The 22,214-nt window shown below is 46.0% G+C and overlaps 1 protein-coding gene and 1 long non-coding RNA gene across 2 annotated transcripts in view; one reads left to right on the top strand and one right to left on the bottom strand.

The window, feature by feature from the left end:
- ATP10B (ATPase phospholipid transporting 10B (putative)) overlaps positions 1-22,214 on the top strand; it is an 81,538-nt gene that overhangs the window by 46,480 nt on the left and 12,844 nt on the right. Inside the window, exons 10-17 of the mRNA XM_008147651.3 lie at positions 275-466; positions 2,582-3,188; positions 5,715-5,824; positions 7,676-7,802; positions 10,614-10,798; positions 14,836-15,157; positions 18,169-18,245; positions 19,560-19,685. Of these exons, the coding sequence (XP_008145873.2) occupies positions 275-466; positions 2,582-3,188; positions 5,715-5,824; positions 7,676-7,802; positions 10,614-10,798; positions 14,836-15,157; positions 18,169-18,245; positions 19,560-19,685 (1,746 nt within the window). The remainder of the gene's footprint in view (positions 1-274; positions 467-2,581; positions 3,189-5,714; positions 5,825-7,675; positions 7,803-10,613; positions 10,799-14,835; positions 15,158-18,168; positions 18,246-19,559; positions 19,686-22,214) is intronic.
- LOC114233756 (uncharacterized) overlaps positions 18,628-22,214 on the bottom strand; it is a 91,526-nt gene continuing 87,939 nt past the window's right edge. The window contains exon 3 of the long non-coding RNA XR_008556437.1: positions 18,628-18,867. This is a non-coding gene — a long non-coding RNA (uncharacterized LOC114233756). The remainder of the gene's footprint in view (positions 18,868-22,214) is intronic.

The following is a 22,214-nucleotide window of genomic DNA, read 5'->3' as shown; positions in this document are numbered from 1 at the left end:
ATCAGGACTGAGGGCCAAATGGTGGGGAGACAATGTAATGAAAGAACTGCCAGAGCTTATAACTGATGGACATGTGAGGTGAGGGAAAGGGAGGAATCAAATAAGAATCTGTAGTGACTTGAGCTTGCAGAGGGGGAGTCGTCTGGATTCAAGAGTACAGGGAAGACTGTTATCCTTTCCCCAGGCATGCAAAGAACCTGGTGTGTTTGGGGGTTGGGGGGAGGCTTCCTCTGAGTCCCTTTAGGAAAGACTCACCAAGTCCTTTCTCTCTCAGGAAAAAGATGTGACTCCAGATAAAAACCTACTGACCAAGGTACAAGATGCTGCCCTGTGGCTGGAGAACTTGCCAGACTCCAGACCTGCCAAGGCTTCCCTCTCCACCACCTCCTCCATCGCTGACTTCTTTCTCGCCCTAACCATCTGCAACTCCGTCATGGTCTCCACAACCACTGAGCCCAGGCAGAGGGTGAGGACTGCTGATGGAGGGAGTGGCAGAGGAGGGGAGGAAGGGTAAGGGTAAGGGGTGACACCCTAGACAGGAAGACAAGACACTGGGGCCCTAGCCACAGTATCACCATTTCATCCCTCTGAGACCTTGAACTCTTACCCTTTCTGGGCCTCAGTTTCCTCATCCTATCTAATAAAGAGGGAGTATGCTAATTGACCATCACACCCTCAAAGATGGTGGTGCCCACAGCCACAAGATGGCAGCGCCCAGTCCCCTCAGCCCCGCCAGGGCAGCAGGTGTGCAGCATGGCCGGGCCTGCCCCCAGGTGGGTCCGGCTGCTCCACACACCTGCCTCCGAAGTCCCCCAGTCCCCTCAGCCCCCCAGCCACCCAGTGCCGCCTGAGGATCAGGTAACCAGGGCTGGCCGAGGCTTACGCTGCCAGCAGTGGCAGCAGCAGAGGGGTGATGGGGGAGTCGCCTTCCCCTGATCGCCAGGTCGCCTCCCGCCCCTGAGGGCTCCTGGACTGTAAGAGGGGGCAGGCCGGGCTGAGGGACCCCCCCCGCCTCCAGTGCATGAATTTTCATGTACCGGGCCTCTAGTTTTTAAATAAAATAGAAAAAGTTATATATGAACTCTCTATGTAGCTTTCAAATTTTGTGTCTATCTGTCTGCAGGGTAGATTATTAAGAGTTAATATTTACTGAGCACTTGCTACATGCCAGGCTCCATGCCAAACACTTTGGCTACATTATCTTTTAATCCTCACAACCAAACAATCCTACGCTGTATGGCTTTGCAGTTAACAAGTGGAGAAACAGCGCTAGCCAGTTTGGCTCAGTGGGTCCCAGGTTCAATTCGGTCAAGGGCACATGCCCGAGTTGCAGGCTCGATCTCCAGTAGGGAGCATGCAGGAGGCAGCCAATCAGTGATTCTCTCTCATCATTGATGTTTCTATCTCTCTCTCCCTCTCCCTTCCTCTCTGAAATCAATAAAAATACATTTTATGAAAGAAAGAACGAATAAAATAGATTCCACCAAAGTTTAAAAAAAAAAGTGAAGCAACAGGCTCAGAGAGCTTGAGTAATTCAACAAAGGATGTATGGTTAATATAGGACAGAACCATCTGTATGACTCCATAACAGCATATTACACTGGTCTCTGCTTTTATATGGGGGTTAGAAGAAATACTGCCATGTGTAATGTTCTGCCAATTGGGAGCTAATGCAGCTGGATGGCCATTTATAGGAGATTCTACTCTGAATTATTTGTTAGTACTGAAATTAGCTGTGTCTTTAATTATCTACCGACTCTCACCCAGGCTCCCCTGTGAGTACCTGATGAGAATAATTGGGTGTTATAGCTTGTGGCTCTGAAATTAAGAAAAAGGTTCACCCAGGCACCAACTCAGAGCCCCCCCTTCTTATGTCCTAATCCCAAACCACCCTGAGAAGTCTCTTCAGCCACTGAAAAGTCGCTGGGTTATCAGAAGTCTTCAGGGAGATTTGAGAGAAGGTAGCGTTACCTGAGAACTCTGTTTGCAAGAGGAAGAAGCAGCATTCAGGGGAGGACAGCATCCGCCTCTCAATCTTTAAGTGAACAGGGAGGCTTCAGCTGGCTGGCCGCTGGAGGGCCCAACCCCTGGAGTCAGACAGAACCAGGTCTGAGGCCCAGCTCTACTCCCTGTACACTGGGTGGTGATGGCAAATTTACTTAACCTATTTGTGCCTCAGTTTCCTCATCCATAAGTTGGGATAATGATAGTATCCCATAAAGTTGGGGAAGATGAAATGAGATGATGCATGCAAAGATAAAGGCTATGGTAAGGGTGTGGGGAATGTGGACTCTTACTATGGGTCTGGCTTTTGTCTCCTTTTCTTCCCTTGGTCTCTGATTAGAGTGGGATGGTCATTACCAATCCCAGGAATGTCAGGGCTGGAGGGAACAGCTGGCCTGACGCTCTCATTTTACAGGTGGGTAAACTGAGGCTCGCCTAGAGGAGAACACTTGCCCACAACCACAGATGGCCCAACTAATCCATTTCTTGCAAAATGACCTTCAGATTCTGCCACCGACCGCGTGACTTTTTTTCCAACATTGAGAATAATGTTCTCCTTCCCTCCTTCGATCCCAAGGTCACCATGCCACCATCGACCAAGGCCCTGGGGACCTCTCTGGAGAAGATCCAGCAGCTCTTCCAGAAGTTGAAGCTTTCGAGCCTCAGCCAATCATTCTCATCCACTGCGCCCTCCGACACCGACCTGGGGGACAGTTTGGGGACCACCATGCCCACCACGGACTCGGAAGACAGAGACGACGTGTCTGTGTGCAGTGGAGGCTACTCGACTGATACTGACGGCGGCTACAGGAGCAGCACGTGGGACCAAGGTGAGGCCCTGGCGTCTGGGTCGGGCACTTCCTTGGAGGAGGTGCTGGAGGACCCGGCCCTCGGCCCGGCCAGCCCCGAGCTCTGCTACGAGGCCGAGAGCCCCGACGAGGCTGCCCTGGTGCACGCCGCCCATGCCTACAGCTTCACACTGGTGTCCCGGACGCCGGAGCAGGTGACTGTGCGCTTGCCCCAGGGCACCTGCCTCACCTTCGATGTCCTCTGCACCCTGGGCTTTGACTCTGTCAGGAAGAGGATGTCCGTGGTTGTGAGGCACCCGCTGACGGGCGACATCATCATCTATACCAAGGGTGCTGACTCGGTTATCATGGACCTGCTGGAAGACCCGGCCCGCGGTGAGTGCCCCCTCACCAGGGCTCCAGGAAGAGAGGGCTCCATGGTTTAGGAGGCAGCTTGGGAGGGCAATGATGAGTTCAAGTTACAGCGCCACTCAGCCCAGCAGATCCCAAGGAACACGGGCCACAAACTGCTCTCCTCAAAGCGGTTCCTTAGCACGCTTCTTTCATTCCACGTGCCCTCAACCTGGAGAATGACAGCGCTTGGGAGCCAGACTTGGGGAGGTCTTGTAAGAGCAAATCTCTTTAACTCCTTTACCCCCGTTTCTAGTTTTCCAAACTCATTTAAACATGGATTATCCATACACTGTATTTTAGCAGGACATCCATTAACATATCCTAGAAAATACTGTGGTCCTAATTCTTAGTTTTGGAGAGAGACCAACCGAACCCAGAGAGGGAAGTGACCTCAGAGAAGAGGCGAGGTAACCAGTGACACATCCTCGGCCCGGGTACCCTGAGGCCTTCCATGCCGTCAGACTTCCCTGCCAGGCTCAGTGCACTCTGGGAAGCCTCAGATGGCCCTCTTTATCATCCTTCCCCCTAGCCTCTCCCAAATGGATTTTCATAAACTTGTACCAAGCCAGAAAAATGTTCCAAAGTCCCTAGCTATCAGTGTCTCGTTTTGGAGCAGCATGAATTAGTGCACAGACGCTTCTTGATGGCTAACAAGGAGAAGACGGTTATGGGGCTATGATTCTCCCAGGGTAGCCGGTTCCAGCCAAGCTTTAGAATTGCCAGGCAGCCCTGTGCCTCCTGCATTACCAGCTATGGATCAAAGCCAAGAGGTTCATGAGGATGGATGAGCGTTTAGAATGGGAAGGGAGCTAATTAGGTTTCTTTATCCCCAGACTCTGGCAGAGGATTGAGTTCCGAGTTTCTGAGTCAAGGGAGCCACAGTATTCTGCCCCTGGGCAACAGCCATCAATGCTGCCCTGGAGATGTTTTTTTATTTGTTCCTCGCCTGGTTGCAAAATGGATTAGAGATGCTTCCAATAAAAGACACATGAGCAATGTTACTATTAAGAATTGAGGACTAAAGCTTTGAAAAGGAAGGGGGAAAATAACCCTAGGTTTAACATATTTATGGTGTTTGAATGTTCAATTTGACCATGAGGTTTCTGTTAGCCTGAGCAAAAAAAAGGTCAATTCGAAGGGAACCAGATAGAAGGCAGAAGGGTTTAATCTTAGGAACTGATGTCTTTGAAAATAAAATACTGCAAATAGTGCTCAATAAGACAATGCATAAAGACTGTGCTTCGGGCACTAGGAAAACAGTAACACCTTCTGAAAAAGAGAAAGTAATCTTTGAAAGAATTTTTGCAGTATATAAAAACAGCCGTAGAATAGTATTGCGGGGAAAATCAGAGCTCGTTGTGCTTTCTTATACTTACCTTACTGTTAAACGTTGTATTTTTAATTTTGCATTATATGGAGGGATGGATGAGGTGCACGAAATCTGATTCCTACTTAGGGCCACCGAAGATCTCAATCTAGCCCTGGTTTTTTTAAAAAATGACTGAAGCTTTTTCCAAACTTAGCTTTATAAAGTGCTGCAATTGATTAGAGATGTCTGTGACATCTTAGATAAAATAAGTGGCAATAGCATCAATCCTACCCCATACCCACAAACCCAGGATGAAAAATTCCTTTTATCTGGTAGATAAAAGTACTGGAATTCAAGAGAAAAAGATTAATTTTTTTCTAAAAGAAATGCATGATGTAGGACTTCATAAAGGGGACTTTGAGCAGCAGAATGAAGTATTTTTCATTCTAAACACTATATTGGTAGGAAATGCAAACCATTTTTTTTCTAAGACCATTTCTTGCAAACCTAGTGTGGTGAGGAACTTAGCAATGGGATCCAGGTCCAAAGCTGTCTTGGAACCTAACTTGATATAAGGACTGAAGTAGGTGCAGAGAAGGTGATGGGTAGTATGTCTAACACTTAGCAAACCGTTGGTCATCCAGGGCTAAAGTGGCTACAAAGAATGTGTGCTTGCATTGAGCCTAACCAGTGATCATGGACAACAGGGGGGTGGGGGCATGCGTGGGGAGGGGTTTGGGATGGGAATGGGGGGGGATGAGGACAATATGTGATACCTTAATCAATAAAGTAATTTTTAATAAAAGAAAGAAAGAAAGAAAGCACCGGGGGTCATAATAAAGCTCCAGCTGTCTGGTCCCCGATTCAGCAGAGCTTCAACTGGACCTGGGAATCTATTTTTTGTTTTTAAGTTCCCAGATAATTCTGATGCAGACAGCTGTTTGGTAAGAACACCTTGGACCACCTACCCTCCTAAGTAGTGCATTTCTCCGCCAAACTTTTGATGGTCAGCTGTAGAGAGCAGACAATGGAAGGACCCCCAGAGAACACCTTCCTGGGCTCCCTGACAGCCAGGAGAGTCCCTCTGGTTCTGTGGAGGGCTGTGCGGGGATTTCTCCGCTAAAGATTCCAGAATGTTAAGAATGGGGGTCCCTGAGCATTTGTATATGACCTCATGCGGGACAATGACTCCTTCACAGTGACTGACACTGATGTGGAAAAGAAGCTGAGGAAAATCCGAGCGCGGACACAGAAGCATCTAGACTTGTATGCAAGAGATGGTCTTCGGACGCTGTGCATCGCCAAGAAGGTGAGAGCAGATTCCCCGTGAAGGAGATGAAGGGCCGCAACCCCGATTTTATCTTTTCTCACTTCTTTTTAGAAGACCCTTAATGTGGGTTGCTTTAATGTTTTCAAAATTAGCTATTTTGATTTACCGCAAAGACCCAGGACTTTTGACAGTTTTGCTGGGGCAGAAATCTGAATGGCAAGGTTCCCTATCAGTGTGGCTATTTGTATATGTAATCGGTTACCCCTAACTCATAAAATATTGTTTAATGTTATAATATTGCCTTCAGCATATTCTTTTAAAATCTGCATTATTTGCATAGATTTGGAATTTGGGAGATTTTATGTGATCACCTAAAAATCTAGATTTCTGGTTTCTCCCAAAAATTTAGAGGAGCTGTCAAAATGGGTCTCCATCCTCGAATAGAAGCAAATAGCTACAGCCACGTAGCAGCTGATCCCTGAGGAGGAATGTATTCTGCTGTGTTGTGCTTGGCCACAGTCCCCACTATTCCCTATTGTTTCCCTTGGCCCAGTTATAGTCATGTAGATTACCTACCTCACCTCCTGCAGGTCTTTAACTTGGCAGCCCCTGCAGGTGAGGCAGACGGAGAGCTAAGAGTCCCAGAGCAGGGGCATCTAATGAGGCACCTAAAATGAGGGAGGGAGCTATAATGGACATATATTTCTAGATGGCTGGATTTATTTCTCCATAAATCGCCAGAGCTCATCTCTTTCATGGTCCTTAGGCAACCATAAAAATTTAAGAGTTTATGAGCACCCACTTTAAAGCCAGACCTATCTGGGTACAAGTCTCAGTCTCACCACTTACCTGTTGTATGACATTGGGCAAATTTCTTCATCTCTCAGAGTTTTGGATTTTCTTATCTATGGAATGGTATCAGCACTCCTTACCTAATACAGTTGTCATGGAGATTAGCACATGTACATGGAACAGCAACCAGTGCTTACTACTCTATAGCTGTAATTATACCACCTTCTAGTTTCCATTGAAATTATTTGTGCCTATTTTGTCTTCTCTAATAAAACTGTGAATTTCACAAGAGCAAAAGGCCTATTCCTATCCCCTTGGTTTTCCCTATGTGCCATGCACAGAGAGAAAATCTAGGGGTATTCATTGCTGTATTCATGCAATTCCAGCAAGGGGGTCTAAAGTACTATGGGACTCCAAGGGAGGAAGATATGTCCTCTAGTTGTGTTCTTCCAGCTTTTGGTACCACCTCGAATAGCTGGTGGAGAATTCTATCAGGCTGTGTAAGATCTGGTTGCTGTTTACCTTTCCAACATCATTGCTGGCTCTTCTCTACTTGGCTCTCTATCCTTTGGCCAACTGGTTTTTACAAGGAATAGACAAAACCAAGTTCATTGCTTTTTCACAGCCTTTGCACTTGCCCCTCCCCGTGTCTGAATCCTTCTCATCATTGGCTCTCAACTTGTGTGTCACCTTGGCTAAGAGACCTGAAGATTCAAATGAAATAGGCCCTCTTCCCACAGCTATCCCTCTACCCAGTCTCTCTCTCACACACACATCTTAAGATCACGCTCTAATTTCTGCATAGAATTCCTTGAAATGACCTCTATTTTAAATTATTTACTTGGACAATGTCTCTCACCCTCCAGTAGCACATAAGCCCAGGCATGCAGGGATCTTGTCTGTCTTCAGTGCCCAGAGAAGGGCAAGAGCTCAACAGATGTTTGATGATAATGGAACATGAGGATCAACCCTTCATCGATTCATGCACTCAAGAAAGCAATCATTGAGGAGAAATCCCCATCTAACGGTATAGAGAAGCTCAAACAGGCACATGGGAAGGGGATCAGAGTTGTGAACGAGCCTATTCCTGTCCCGTAGGTCCTAAGTGAAGAGGACTTCCGGCGATGGGCCAGTTTCCGGCATGAGGCCGAGGCGTCCCTCGACAACCGAGATGAGCTTCTGATGGAGACGGCCCAGCATCTGGAGAATCAACTCACCTTACTGGGTAGCTAAAAATAAGCCCTCGTTAAATGAAAAAATAGGAATGCTGCAAGCTGGAAAGGGAGTTCTTGGCCCTGATTCTGACACTACTACAAACGTGTCTCAATTAGGAGCCTTCCCCGGGGTGCCTTTCAAGAGATTTGGCACAGACGGGGCCAACATGCAACCCAGATTCCACATGCAGCCTCCTGAGGGTGCCCGGGAGCATTCCTGCACTTTCTGCTGGACGAAGCAAGGAGTCTGCTTGCTTCTCCTCTATTTGTTCACATGTTTGTTGAGCACCTACTATGTACCACATAGCAGGCGAGGCATTGGGGCTACAACAGGGAACAAGAGCCACAGGGACCTGGCCTCCCAGAGTCTAGAGTCTAGTGAGGAAACTGACTAAACAAGTAGTTAAACAGTGTGATGAGGGCCGGGCTGGAAGATTGACCAGACGGGATGGAAACACAAAGTAAAAGGTGCTAACCTGGCCTGGGGCCAAGGGGGGTGCAGGAAGGTTGGACTGAGTGGAGAAGAGGAGTTGGTCAGGCCAAGGGGGAGCGTGTTGCAGGCAATGGGAAGGGGCCGGCTGGTAACTCAGGTCTGCTATGGCTAGACCATGGAGTATGGGGGGGAGGGGTCAGCAGGACCCAGATTAGGAAGGGCCACGCCTATCACATGCTGCATGTTTGGAGAGGGGGGACGGGGACGGGAGGGAAAGCAGGGACAGATCTGTGCTTTCTGCACAGAAGTGAGATTGGTACGCTGCGGGGAAGATGAGCGGCACGGAGGCCACAGTTAAGAGCCAGCGTTGGCTTCCTGGTGAACGAAGAGCATTGCCGAGAGAGCAGGGGCGGCTTCATTTATCAGGATTCACCTCACAGCTGGGGAGTCGGACCTAGAAAAGGCCTTGCGGGCCAGCAGGCACACACTGGCCACAGGGCAGCTTTCTTCCACCTCAGAAGGCGATGCTGACCTGGGCACGAGGGTCAAGGCGTAGCTCTGCCAGACCTTGCTGTGTGCCCAGGGACACATCCCCACAGCCTCCGAGCCTAGCTTCTTCTCTGGATAAAACCCACACCCCCGGCTGCTCAGCCAGGCCAGGTGCAAGGGCCCAGCGCTGCTGCAGGAAGCCTTTATATAAAAGCAGCAGCAAGATTTGGACATAGTAGGTGCTCAGCAAACGGAGTTCTGCTCCACCCCTCCTCCAGCCTTTTGTTTCTGCGTTTTGTTTGCTGCCTCCCAAGGCCCCCTTGAAAGCTGGTCATGAGAACTCATTTCAACAGGCACCAGAAGTCTCTAGGCCAGACAGCTCCACCCACCACACAAGGTCACCGGAGGGTCATCCCACCAGGGCGCTGACCCTCCTCGCCCCTGCGGTTCCTTGTTTTGGGAGCACTGGTCTCTGTTGGTGAGAAGTGCTCACCGGCTGGTTCAACGAGGGAGAACACACTTGTCAGGGCCCGTCAGCCCTCTTTGCTGGGAAAGGCCTTCATGCCTTCCTCTTTCATTTTCTCTTTCACACACACACAAAAAAATGTGTTTTTCCTCCTCTCGCCTTCACTCTGCCTCCCCACAACATCAATCAGCTTCAGAGGCCCACCTTCCAAGCGAACCCTGGGAGGGAAAGCTGAGGCCGGGCCATCACTCTTCCAGGGGTTGTTTACCTGGCTGTTTGGGCCTCAAATACAAAACAGGCACATTTCATGACAGCGAGGCTGTTTTCCCTCCCTGGAGGCGGCTGGGGAAGGAGAGGGCTGGGGCTGGGCAGAGAGCTCAACTTGCCACCTAGAAACCGCCCTGCCCTTGCGATGCTGCCTCGCATTCTTGCTCGGCCCCAGAGTAGGGTGATCTTTTCACTATGCATTCAGCGTAGCTGCTTTGCCAACCTATTGTCACCCGGAATCATTGAAAGAAATGAATGCCCAGAGTGAAATGGGTCTGTGCTCTGAAATGAATCTCAATTTAAATGCCGGTTTATTTTTGCTTAACCACTGTTATTCAATATTTAGGTTGATGCAAAGCTGGAGATGATTCAAAATGTATGGAAGCTGCATGTTTAATTCTCTCCAAGAAAATGAGCAAAAACCTGGATCTCTATTAATTCTGCTGGGAGCGGTTGCATAGCCAAGATTTCAGCCTCTTTGTTTCTCTCCACTCCCACTGCCACTCTGCCGGCAGCTGTCTGCACTCCTGCTCGGCTTCTGACTGTTCGCCCCAAATTATTCATGCTGCTTGCTGGAAACTCCAATCCGTTCTCTAGAATGATGTTCTTATAACTTAAAACGAATCCTGCCACTCTCCAGCTTAAGTCCCTTTAATAGCTTTCTCGGCTACCAAATAAATTCCAATCTTTGAATGCCCTGCTCAGCGAAGCCTATCTCCTGGCCTCATTTCTCACCCCACTCTGCCTCCTTTTCTGTGTCTTCTCTTACTCTGACCCCAGGGCCTTGACACATGCTCATCCCTCTGCCTGGAATTCACTTTCTCCTCCACCTCTTGGCTTTATCTTCCAGGTCTGAGCTTAAAGGACACTTTCTCAGCAAGGCTTTCTCTGACCTTCCAGATGAAGTTCGGGTCTCCTGGTATAGGTTTGCATGGCTTCCTGGGCTTCTCAAATAGCTCAGTTATAAACCCTTATTCAACAGGCCCTGGAGCTCGGAGGGTAGAGGCCAGCTCTGTGTGTTTCACTGCTGGATTCTGGGTGCTTAGCACAGCCTAGAATGTGGAAGATATTTAATAATTACTGCCTGGCTCGATAGGGCTCCAGGGAAATTAGGCAGCTGCTTTTGCACCTTGTACATGTGATCCCCGGTGTCTCTGATCACTGCAGGAGCCACTGGGATCGAAGACCGGCTGCAGGAAGGAGTTCCAGACACAATCGCAGCTCTGCGGGAAGCTGGGATCCAGCTCTGGGTCTTGACTGGAGATAAGCAGGAGACAGCGGTCAACATCGCCTACTCCTGCAGACTGCTGGATCAGACCGACACTGTTTACTCCGTGAACACCGAAAGTCAGGTGAGGCCGAAGGAGGGCCCAAGGTCCAAGTGCAGAGTAGCCCGGGCCAACAGAGGACAGCCTTAAGGGTGGTACTGGGGTATTTGAGGAAGTCACCCTCCCAACATCTTGGAGCTCAGAGGGCCCTGGAAGTCAAGCAGCCCAATGTCCCCTAATCTCATCCCCACATATGGTGGGCCAGTGTATTTCCATTATTCCTAACAGTACATGCTCAAAAGTCCTACCTCTCCTGAATTCTACCCTTGGCCCAGCCTCCTCATTCTACAGATGAAGAAACTGAAGATCACCGAGGTGACACCTGCCCAGGGTCACCCTGTGGTTCTGACAGAGTAAGTCGAGAATGCTGCTCTCCTGTAGGCCAGTGCGGACTGCATGACACCATGCCGTTCACTCTCAGAGCCTCAACGGTTTGTTTGTTCTACCTTGGATGAACCATCCATTGAAAATAGCCTCGGTTAAATTGAAATTATTCTGAGTTTACAATTTCAGCTCCAATCTGTAAGTCACTTTGGTTTGCCACAGAATACATCCTGGAGGGAATGACACACAAGATCAGTCCATTTTGATGGGTTCGGAGAGAGAGAGAAGCACAGTTCTAAAACTGTGATTTTTTTTTTTCAACCCAACCAGGTTATGGGTGGCAGAGAGCAAGGTTTGGAGAGAGGGCTGTGTACAGTCTGAAGAAGAATATTCAAAGTTGTAATGCGATTTTATATTTAAGAGGAGAAGTCTATTTTCACAATGCAAACTGCAGAAAGTGAACTCCCACTGTCGTGTTGGGAGTGTGGGAAGTGGGCGCTGACTTGTATGCTCCTATCAGAAGGAGGCAGGGATGGCATTAGATGTGGGTGTTAACAAGGAAAGCACTGTGTTGCAGGGGTGGTGAGTGGAGGGGACCTGGAGACCTAGAGCATGCCACGGGGAGAAGGGTGGAGCAGAGGGAGGAAAATGGAAAAGAAAGACCACAGGGAAAAAGGCAGGAGGAGGATGGAATCTCGGACTTCCATTGTTGCCTGAAGCTGATCAGGATCCAGAAGTTTGTGAGATTCGAATTTGGCATTTATTTCATGAAGAATCCACATATGCACCTTTTTAAAAGGTAGTGTATATACTATGGAAAGTGCCTCAGGCCCTTTAGATGAGTTGGAAAACCCATTTACTTTCTTGTCAGGTGCACAGATGATGCTATGATTAGATGAAACCCCAAAGAATTTTCTAAATGAAAATAATCTCGGGGAAATATCTGGCATTAAGATGATGCTTAGGAGAGAAAGTAATTTGCAGCTTGCTTGAGTGCCTGATCCCCGTAATAGTGTCGATGTCACCCTACTCTGCTGACAATGGAAATGTTCGCAAAGATCGTTTCACTCAAGGTGATTCCAAAAGGACTTCGCAACACAGCAAACCTGTGAGCCAGCCTGTGTGTGTTGGGGGTTGAAGGGGCGGCTTCTGTGGGTTCTGTTAAATGCAATGCACTCCTGCAGGAAGCAGATGTTTGCTGATTAATTAGCCAAAGGGCCAAAGGAACAGTGGGCCACACTCCATGTTTTCAGTCACTATCAACTCTTTAAAGTTGTCTGGGACCTTCCATGATGGTGCCTGATGGTTAGTTTCTCCCCACACTCCTGGGCGTGCTAAGCCTACGAGTCTTTCTCATCTTCTTGTCTGGGGAAAAGGAGTGGATGACTGGATATGTCAAGAGAGACCCTGGGGAAATCCATTCTAAATCTCGGATTTATTTCAACTCCCTTTTAATGTAATTACATATTCAGTGGATATTTTCTCCAAGGGTTTTTATCTCCCTAATTCATTATAAATTGATTTAGAGCTATTGTTTCTTTGTTATGCATCTTAAAGCCATAAGCAAGTTAGGGGACCTATCTGGACCTCAGGGTTCTCAGCCATAAGATGAGAATTAATAACCCATCACTGGAAGTGTTGATCTGTTAAGGGATCTTAGAAGGGACTATAGTATTAAATAGAAACTAATAATAGCAGCTATTATTGTTATTATTAACAACATATTTGAAAGCTTAATATTGTCCAGATACCGTAACTCTGAACTTCATTTAGAAAAGATTTATTTCAGAGGTTATTTTGGACAATTAAATAAGATCATAGGAGGAAAATATTTATGAGCATAGGATTTGTATTTGTTGACAAGTTATGTCTAAACTTAGCCACTAAAAGCGGAGAAACATTTATTATCACAAGGTTTCAGTGGGTTAGGAGTCCAGGAGTGGCCTAGCTGGGTATGTACCTCTGGTTCAAGGTCTCTCTTGATGTTTCAGTGAAGCTGTCAGTCAGGGTTGTGTGTTCAGCTAGATGCTCAATGGGATGGGTTGTTTGGGGATGGAAGGGAGTCCTTCTTCCAAGCTCATGGACATGATTGTTAGCAGGCCTGGTCCTTGCTGCATGGGCATCTCCACAGAGTGCTCTGCAGCCTAGCCGCTGGTTTTCCCTAGGCAAGCCATCCAAGGGAAAGCAAGTGGCATTGGTAGCCAGTCTTTATAAACTAACCTGGAAGTGGCATCCCATCACTTTTGCAGAATTCTCTTCATTAGAAAGGAGTCACTTAGTCCTAGCCCTCACGAGACTGCACAAGGGCATGAATCCTGGGGGGTGGAGATCACTGAGAACCAGCTAAGGGCTGCCTACCACAGTATCTGACATACCAAATGTTAAATGAGCAGTAACTAATGGGATTATTACATAGAAAATTCAAAATTTGGGGGTTTTATTTGGAAGCTTACATTCCCAATGACTTGTATCGGTTCTATACTAGAGGAATTTTTAAAATATATGCTAATCCTAACTTCCAGCAAGGACTATCTTGATCTCTTTCCCAAGTAAGTATTTCAGGTGTAACCAGAGGCTGCTTGAACTACTTCCTGTGGCGCTTTAGGGTTTGTGCACACTGACTGCCTCTCTAGTGTTTCCTAAAGGAAGGCTCAGGAATAATAAACTGCAGTCCTACTGCCTCCAGAAGAAATTATAACATTTTCAGAAGCTTCTAGATCAATGGTTCCAAACCTGTCATTTTAGAACAACTTCCACAATTTTTTTTTAAATCCACGTATTGCCTGTACTGTTTTTTATTTAATGACTTCATTTACATTGACTCACTTTGGGCATTTTAAAATTCATTTTTGGAAGAAATTTTTGGCATGGCAGTAAATGAATAATACTGCTAAGTAAAGATAGCACAATGCTATTAAAATCAATAATACAGTTGACTGCCACAGTTTTTCTCTAGCTTTATTTTAAAATGATGTTTACAGAACGTAAAGAGGATGAAGAATATATTTAGAACCAAAATCTGACATAACCAAAAGGAATGGAGGAGAATTGATAAGAGGAAATAAACTTCTTCGCTATGTTTCAAGGTAAACTTAGAGCAGAAAAAAATGTTTCTTTAAACCAATAAGACTTTCACATCCATGTAAAGTGACCAACACATTCACACCAACAGATAAACAGACAGTTCGTGTATTTTTTCAATTAGGAGGCCACAATTTGAGTAGTATTGGTCTGCCTCCACTACTAAGTTGGATGACCTTGAGCAAGTTACTAAAAATTTCAGTTTCTATTTCTTTATCTCTAAACAAACATTGGTTTAAAAAAAAAAAAACACCTACCTACACACAGGACTGTTCTGAGGAACAAAGGAGAGCTAAAATGACACACAGAAACCATTATTCTAGCACATATTGTCCTATGTACCATCACGTTAGTATTGTTTAGTATCTCATACCATCCCCATATCAGTTCCCATCTTGCTGAGCTATTGCCATGCCCATTCCCAAGCAGTATTACTCTCCTATTTTGGCCATTAGTTTTTATTCCAAATTAATATAGCTTTGATGTTGTTTGAAATATTGCAGAGAAATGTAAAAATCAGAGAATGATTCCTAGGTAAGTGATCTCTATGGTGGTAGAGTTTGGTAACTATTTTATTGAAGGATAAAGTGAGATTTTAAACCTACGTTTCCAATGTTGCTTGCTAACACCAAATGTATTATTCCGACTCTTTACAGGAAACTTGTGAATCCATCCTCAACTGTGCCCTGGAAGAAGTGAAGCAATTTCATGGACCACGGAAGCCAGAGCGCAAGCTCTTTGGGTTCCACCTACCTTCTGAGACACCTTCCCCTGCCTCGGGAGCCACAGTGCCAGAAGTTGGATTGGTCATCGATGGGAAGACACTGAATGCCATCTTCCAGGGAAAGCTGGAGAACAAATTTCTGGAATTGACCCAGTACTGCCGGTCTGTCCTGTGCTGCCGCTCCACACCGCTGCAGAAGAGCATGATCGTCAAGCTGGTGCGAGACAAGTTGAGCGTCATGACCCTTTCCATAGGTACCCATCATGCTGAGATGTGGGTGGCAGTTTTATAGGGCTAATCTGATGAGAGGCCTGGACCAGATTGGAGGAGGGAGGGTTGTCAGGTATCAAAGTCAAGACGCTTAGGCTGAAGGTCATTGTCTTAAAGGGAGAGAGGTCAAAGTGACATGTGTGGCAGCCAGGAGATGAAGCCGAGTCAGAGAGTGAATCAAAGTTCTCAGGATTAGAAAGTCAACTACAGAAAAATCAGGACCTGGATGAAGGCCAAAGCCAAGAGGGGCCTCAAATCCAGGTAGCTCATCTACACCCAGGCCAACTCAATTCTGGGATATAAACCATTTCCCCCTTCAATATTTAACATGTGGCACAGTGCTATGAACCTCAGGTGTTTGTGGATTTGACATTCTGTTGAGTGTTGATGACTGGTGGGGAGATTTAAAAGTTGGGCCTGTCCCATATTTAATTTTGTATGTTCATTCCTAAATACAAGACCCAGCACAAAGCATACACTTAATTAAATGCTAGCTTGTTTGATGAAGAATTCCTCATAGGAGACTAAACTTTAATCAAGGTTGAGGTAGAGAAATAAAGCTTGTACTTACTTCAAACCTTCCAGGAATAACCAATCCTGGTTTACAAGAATCTTAGTGGTCTCCATCAACCCTCCAGCCTCTCCCCAGCACTCAGCACTCTAGGTTCCAACCCAGAGAAACTACTTCCCATTCTACAACAGCCTAATCCTCTCTCTCTCTCCCTCCCTCTCCCCCACCCCTTTTCTCTCTCTTTCCCTCCCTCTTCCCTGCCTTTGCACAAGCTATTTCCTCTGTAACAACCTCCTTCTTCCAATCCTTCCTAACCTCCCTTTTTTTCTGGGAGCTTCCATGGCACACAGCCCTCCTAGCTCCAAAGTGCTGGTATGCTTTCTATGATGGCATGCCTGCTCAGGAGACCATGAGTGCCTGAATAGAGGGACAATGTCATTCTTACCCACCCTTTCATCCCACACCCAGCACATACCATGCAAATAGTAAATATTGTATTTATGTAGGGACATTCTTGAAAATGGTTCCAGGTTCTCTTCTCCTTACACAGACATGGGAAGAGACTGTCCTTCCTGGCATTCCAAATAAGAAGCCTATTATATGTTGTTTTCTCTCCTGGTATTCAGGTAAAAACAATGCCCCCTTTCCCCATGAATAAAAAGGAGGAAGTGGGCAGAAATACAGGGAGCATAGCTTTAGCCACTGCATTCTAATTTTATTCCCCTGAATTGTCCTCTTCAAAACTTCAGACACAAACAAGGCAATCGCCTGAGACTGATTCCCTGAAGTATGAGATTGGCTTCATTCCCATAGCAACAGAGACAACACCAGCAGGGTGAGAAAGAGCATGATTATACACCTCCACTCCCACTGGTTTGCTACCGGAAGAGGTGAAAGGGTGAATTTGTTCTGCTATGCGGGAAGATTAAAATTATGTGCTGCTCTACTATCAAGGAAAAAAAAAATCACTGTAAGAATAATAGCTACTTATAATAACAAAATTTTTAATATCAATACATTTTGTTGACCCATAATTAGGGGAAGAAAATTCTCTCCCCCAATGACATTTTTTTCTATAATGTCTAATAGAGATTTAATTGCAGATTATGAGAACCTACTGGAAAAAGAGGTGGGGTCAGGAGGTGAAGGCAACATAGTGTACAAACCACGGCCCACAGGCTGAATCCAGCCCACTGCATGCTTTTATATAGGGATGCTGAGAATGGTTTTTATTTTTCTAAATGTAAGGACAGTTGTTTAATTTTGCATCTTGGCTGACAAAGCCTAAAATATTTACTATCTGGCCCTTTACAGAAAAAGTTTGCTAAACTCTCCTGTAATAGATAAAGCATTAGGAAGAGGATTATGAGCTCTACAACTCACTGTGTGGAGCTGTGCTCTCCAACACAGTTGCCCCCTAGCTATCTGTGGCTATTTACATTTAAAATTAAAATTAAATAGAATTTCATGAGCCACATTCCAATAGTCCCATGTGGCTAGTGGTTTCCATGTTGGACAGTAAAGTTATATGACATTTCCATCATTACAGAAAAAAATCTATTTTGTAGTACAGGCCCTAACAACCTCCAGTTTCCTGAATTTTCATTGAATGAGAACTCAATGTGACTAAATGTACCTCAACCAAAAAAGTAGTCAATCTCCTTTGTCTATATTCAAAAACAAAACAAAACACTGTCCCAGTCCTTGAATACCATTGACAATCTGATGACTTAGTTGTCCAAGCATACCAGTTGTCTTAATATGGCCAGTATTTCGTGTGATACTGAATTCGGGAAGGTATACCAGCTTTGGAATTGGAAAGATCTCAATTTTCCTGAGTGTCTTCTCTAGCACTTGCCTTAGATTACTCTTGCCAAGTCCCTATGTTGCTCAAATTCTCCATTTGTGCCGTAACTGGTTTGGCTCAGTGGATAGAGCGTTGGCCTGTGGACTCAAGGGTCCCGGGTTCGATTCCAGTCAAGGGCATGTACCTTGGTTGCGGGCACATCCCTGGTAGGGGGTGTGCAGGAGGCAGCTGATTGATGTTTCTGTCTTTAACTCTCTCTCCCTCTCCCTTCCTCTCTGTAAAAAATCAATAAAATATATTTTTTTTAAAAATTCTCCATTTGCTCCTCAGTAAAGTCCATTGTAACATTTGTGAAGGCCGTTTGTGTAAACTATAAGCACAGTTCAAGTCCCACTTACTCCCCATTGTATTCCCAATAGCTAATATTGTGCCTAGAAAAAGGACACAAATATTTGTTGAATGATAAAAAGTAGGGCTTCTTGTTCAAAGAAGAAAAGACACCTCTCAGGCCAAACACCATAGCAATTGACTTTTCCAGTAAAACTAGAGAAATGTTAAAAGGATTCAATTCAATTAAGTACAAATGGGACACTTAGAGCTACTGGTATAAAAACCCTCCTGTGTCCCACAGCAGTTGGACCAGGAATAAAGATGCCTTATGACCTCTCTTCTTTCAGGTGACGGAGCAAATGACGTAAGCATGATTCAAGCTGCTGACATTGGGATTGGAATATCTGGACAGGAAGGCATGCAGGTACTGTTCCCATTAACTGTTCTTGTTTCTTCCTTGGTCACTATTGGAGAGTTAGGGCATTCTTCGCAGTTGGGTGAACTGCTCCCTGAGAATTTTGCAGAATAATCACTTGAAAGTCAGGAGGCGTCTGTGTGATAAGCCTCCATCACCAGCTCCCTCCTGCCCAGACCTTCAGAACACAAAGAAGATAAAGGATGCTTGGCTTTTTACAAACAGCTGGTGATACCTATGTTCTAAAGCCAAATAGTGCCCAACCATTCAGGGAAGCGTTACCACCAAAACCTAATGTTTTTCCTTAAGTCCATCTGCCTGTATGCACGGGCCCAAAGAAATGCACCAGGAGGAGTTGGCGGTATAGAAAGTTTAATACTGAATTGGCCGGAGTCAGGGAGCTAATATGAAAGCCCGACTTCCAAAAGGAATATAGGTTACAGATTTCACAGGGAAAAATCACAAGACACCATGGTTTAGGGGTCCAGCTGGGAGCTGATTGTCAGAGGTGAAGCAAGGGTGATGAATCGATTCTTCAGGTCTTGAGGACAGCTCTGAGGTCTTGTCCAATCCCTCTGTCCTGTCTCATGGGAAAGGAGTTAAGGGGTCCTTCCACCTTAGGGCTCAGGAACTGAAACATAAATAGATCAAGATGTTATCATTAGTCTGCCATGTTAGTCCGGTCTGGGGTACTGTCTTCTGCTGCTTTGGGAGCTGCTGAATCTCTGGAGGAGAGGCTAGGGGAGATAGGGGAGAGGGAGAGGTTTCTAGAGTTAGATTTTAAAGTTAAATTTAATCAGTCATAAGGAAACTCAGTTTCAGAAGCCTAAGCCTTCCTCTGACTGCATGCTTCCTCCCTAGATTCATTGCAGGATTTATAACTAAGCTTGTTCAAACCTCAGAGTCTTAAGAGTTCTAGGAACTGTGTCTTGTTCTGAGTGACCCCAAGGGCAGAAGACACATGCCATCTGAGTGTGGAGCGAATGGCCTGCCTCAGCAGGTGGCCAGGGGTTTGAGGATTACTTACCTGGAAGCCCCTACTCTCTGGGTAACCATCAAACCCCTAGCATGGTGCCCGAAACACACTGGGCCATAATAAATGCTTGTTGGATAAATAGAAGGAGACAAAAGGCCAAACTAGACCACTTCTGTCCTGCCCTTTTTGGATTCCAGTGAGAAAGAGCCACCCAAGGGCACCACATGAGGGCAAAAGGCCTTTCAGAGTCTACTAGCTATGACCCTAGAACAAAGACCTGCCCTCGGGGACCCTCTTGGTGCACTGGCAGCAATGATGGACGCGCTGTCTCTGTTCTGCCCTCGCAGGCCGTCATGTCCAGCGACTTCGCCATCTCCCACTTCAGACACCTCAAGAAGCTGCTGCTGGTGCATGGCCACTGGTGCTACTCCCGGCTGGCCAGGATGGTGGTGTACTACTTCTACAAGAATGTGGTGAGTGGCCCGCGGCAGCCTCCCACCCGGGCCTGGGGAGTCTTTGCTGGGGACCAGCTGTCCCCACGTTAGACAAAGCATCTCAGCAGGAGGGGAAGAGTCAGGCTCACCTGGATTTTGAATCCTGATACAGTCCCTTACCAGCTCTATGACCTTGGGCAAGACAATGCCCTTCTCTGGGCCTCGGTTTTGCCTTTGACGACATGGGTTAAAGCAGCTGGTACCTAGGAGGCAGCGTGAGTAGTTACAAACATGGACTCCAGAGTCAGACATAATTGGCTCAAATCTAGGCTCCTGTATTTGGCAATGGCCCTACGCCTTAGTTTTCCCATCTGTAAAATGGGGCTGATAAAAGTACCTTTCTCATATATTTGCTCAGAAGATTAAACGAGAGCTTGTGTATAAAATGATTGGCATGTAGTAATTACCCGGTAGAGTTAGCCACTGTTTTTTATCATTGTTGCTGCTGCTGCTCTCAGACAGGCTCCATAAAAGAGATTTATTTTCTGACTGCAAGGAAGAGAAGGATTTGAAGAACAACTAGTGTGGCTTTTCTCTTAGATTTCCTCCCCAGATAGAGCCATTCTAATGCAAGAGCCAAGGTAAAGGTTTAAGATGAAGTCCATGACTTCCACCTGACCCAAATGTCACTTCCCAACAGGGGGTTCACAGAGGTCAAGACACTAAATAAAAAAAATGTTTAGACTAGGGAGGTCATCTGGTTTCAGTCTTGCCTGATCCAGCATGCTGTGTGAATGTGGAAGAGTCACTTAACCTCTCTGAGCCTTGGTTTCTTCATCAATAACATAGGAAGACTATCACCCTCTCTGTTCCTATGAGTCCTATCAAGCAGCTTTAGTGTCAGAGCTCTGAAATGCACGTAGCACTTTACAAATACAAGAATTTGTTTCTGCTAAAAAAATATGTTCATGTCTGTCTGGTTGATAAAGGTCCAAAGCAGACACATACCAGCTGAGGTATTAAAACTGTCGGAGGCCCTTGTTTGAAAAGCCCTGGATTAACAAGGAGTATAGGAAGAAATCAGCATTGCTGTGCTAAGGGATTGAGCAAGGGCCTGAGTTTTTCATTATCTAGTTCAAGGACCTTTGACTAATCCCCAAGAGTGTCCAAATAGATTCCACTCCTGTTTGCATAAGGAAAGAGGGAGGACTGAGACCAGAAGAGAAAAACATTAGCCAAGTAGCTGCCTCAAAATTGCATTTTTCCCCTCTTGCTCCATCCCCCAGGTCTGTTTGTGAGCACTCTCACAGTTACCTTTGCTCGGGAGTGAGCATTTTTGTGCAGAGTTCAATATATAAACCGAATGGCAAAAAAAAAAAATAATGTTAATTTGATAAGCTGGATGATACTATTTCAGCAAGATTATGCAAAGTCACTCAATTTGACTTGAACCCACTTTGTGCCTGAAAGACTGTTTAGTTAGAATTCAGCATACCCCTGTTTAATTTTTTTTCACTTGGCCTCTAAGGGAATAGTTCTGAATGAGCTCAATCTCTTCTCTGCATTAAATTTGTGAAATAGAAAAGGCAACCTTGCCAGCCAGCCATGCTTTCAAAACTTAAATGATATTTATTTCCAGCCCGATGCCTCGCTCACAAACGGAGATACTGACGCGCATTATCTCCCTTTGCAATTAGAGGGTGGAGAACTACGAGTTCCACATCCGAAACCAATTTCAGAGGGGATTAAAACCTGGCCTGCTCTGCAATGTGAACAATGAATTAATTACCTCACCGTGGCTTCTGGGGAGGAAAGGCAGGCGCCCAATCTGGCGATGCCATCATCGGGTTCAATGCACTCTCTCCAAGGTGCCAAGACAGAGGAAGTGGAGAAAAGCAAGGTCCTCCCAGGGCCTCAGAGGAAGAACACCCTCTTTAACGTTAAAACTCCAGCATGAGTGTTAGGGGAAAAGAACTAAGATAAGCAAATGATTATTCAAATCATTATTGAACACCTACTGTGTGGGCAACATTATCAGGCACTGGGTACAGAGACAGACATATCTACACCCAGTGCCTGATATAGATGCCTACAGTCTAAATCAGGGCTCAGCAAACTCACCCTGCAAAGGGCCACATAGCCACATAATAAATATTTTCAGCTTGGTGGGTCATCCAGCCTCTGTCACAACTGCTCAACTCCTCTGTGGTCCCATGAAAGCAGTTATAAACACTGTGCAAATGAATTGAGGTGCCTGTGTCCCGGCATTTATGGTTGGTTTGGTTTGTCATCTCCTGGTCTCAGTAATCATTGCTTCTCGAGATATCGTTTGGGGACCAGCAGCATTAGCTTTACCTAGACACTTTTAGAAATGCAGATCCTCATGGCCCACCCCAGGCCTGCTAACTCAATATCTGCATTTTTAATACAATCCCAATATGATCCCTATGAACCTTAAAGATGGATAAGCACTAGTATAGGGGAAAGAAACTTAATTTTAAAAATATCTGCCTGGAGGAAGGTCAGGGTGCTATGGGCATATCTCTAGGAGACAAGGAAGCCAAGGCT

The sequence above is a fragment of the Eptesicus fuscus genome, chromosome 6, assembly GCF_027574615.1.
Source record: "Eptesicus fuscus isolate TK198812 chromosome 6, DD_ASM_mEF_20220401, whole genome shotgun sequence".
NCBI classification, from domain to species: Eukaryota; Metazoa; Chordata; class Mammalia; order Chiroptera; family Vespertilionidae; genus Eptesicus; species Eptesicus fuscus.
The sequence above is the reverse complement of the archived record's forward strand: the minus strand, read 5'-3'. Positions and strand labels throughout refer to the sequence as shown.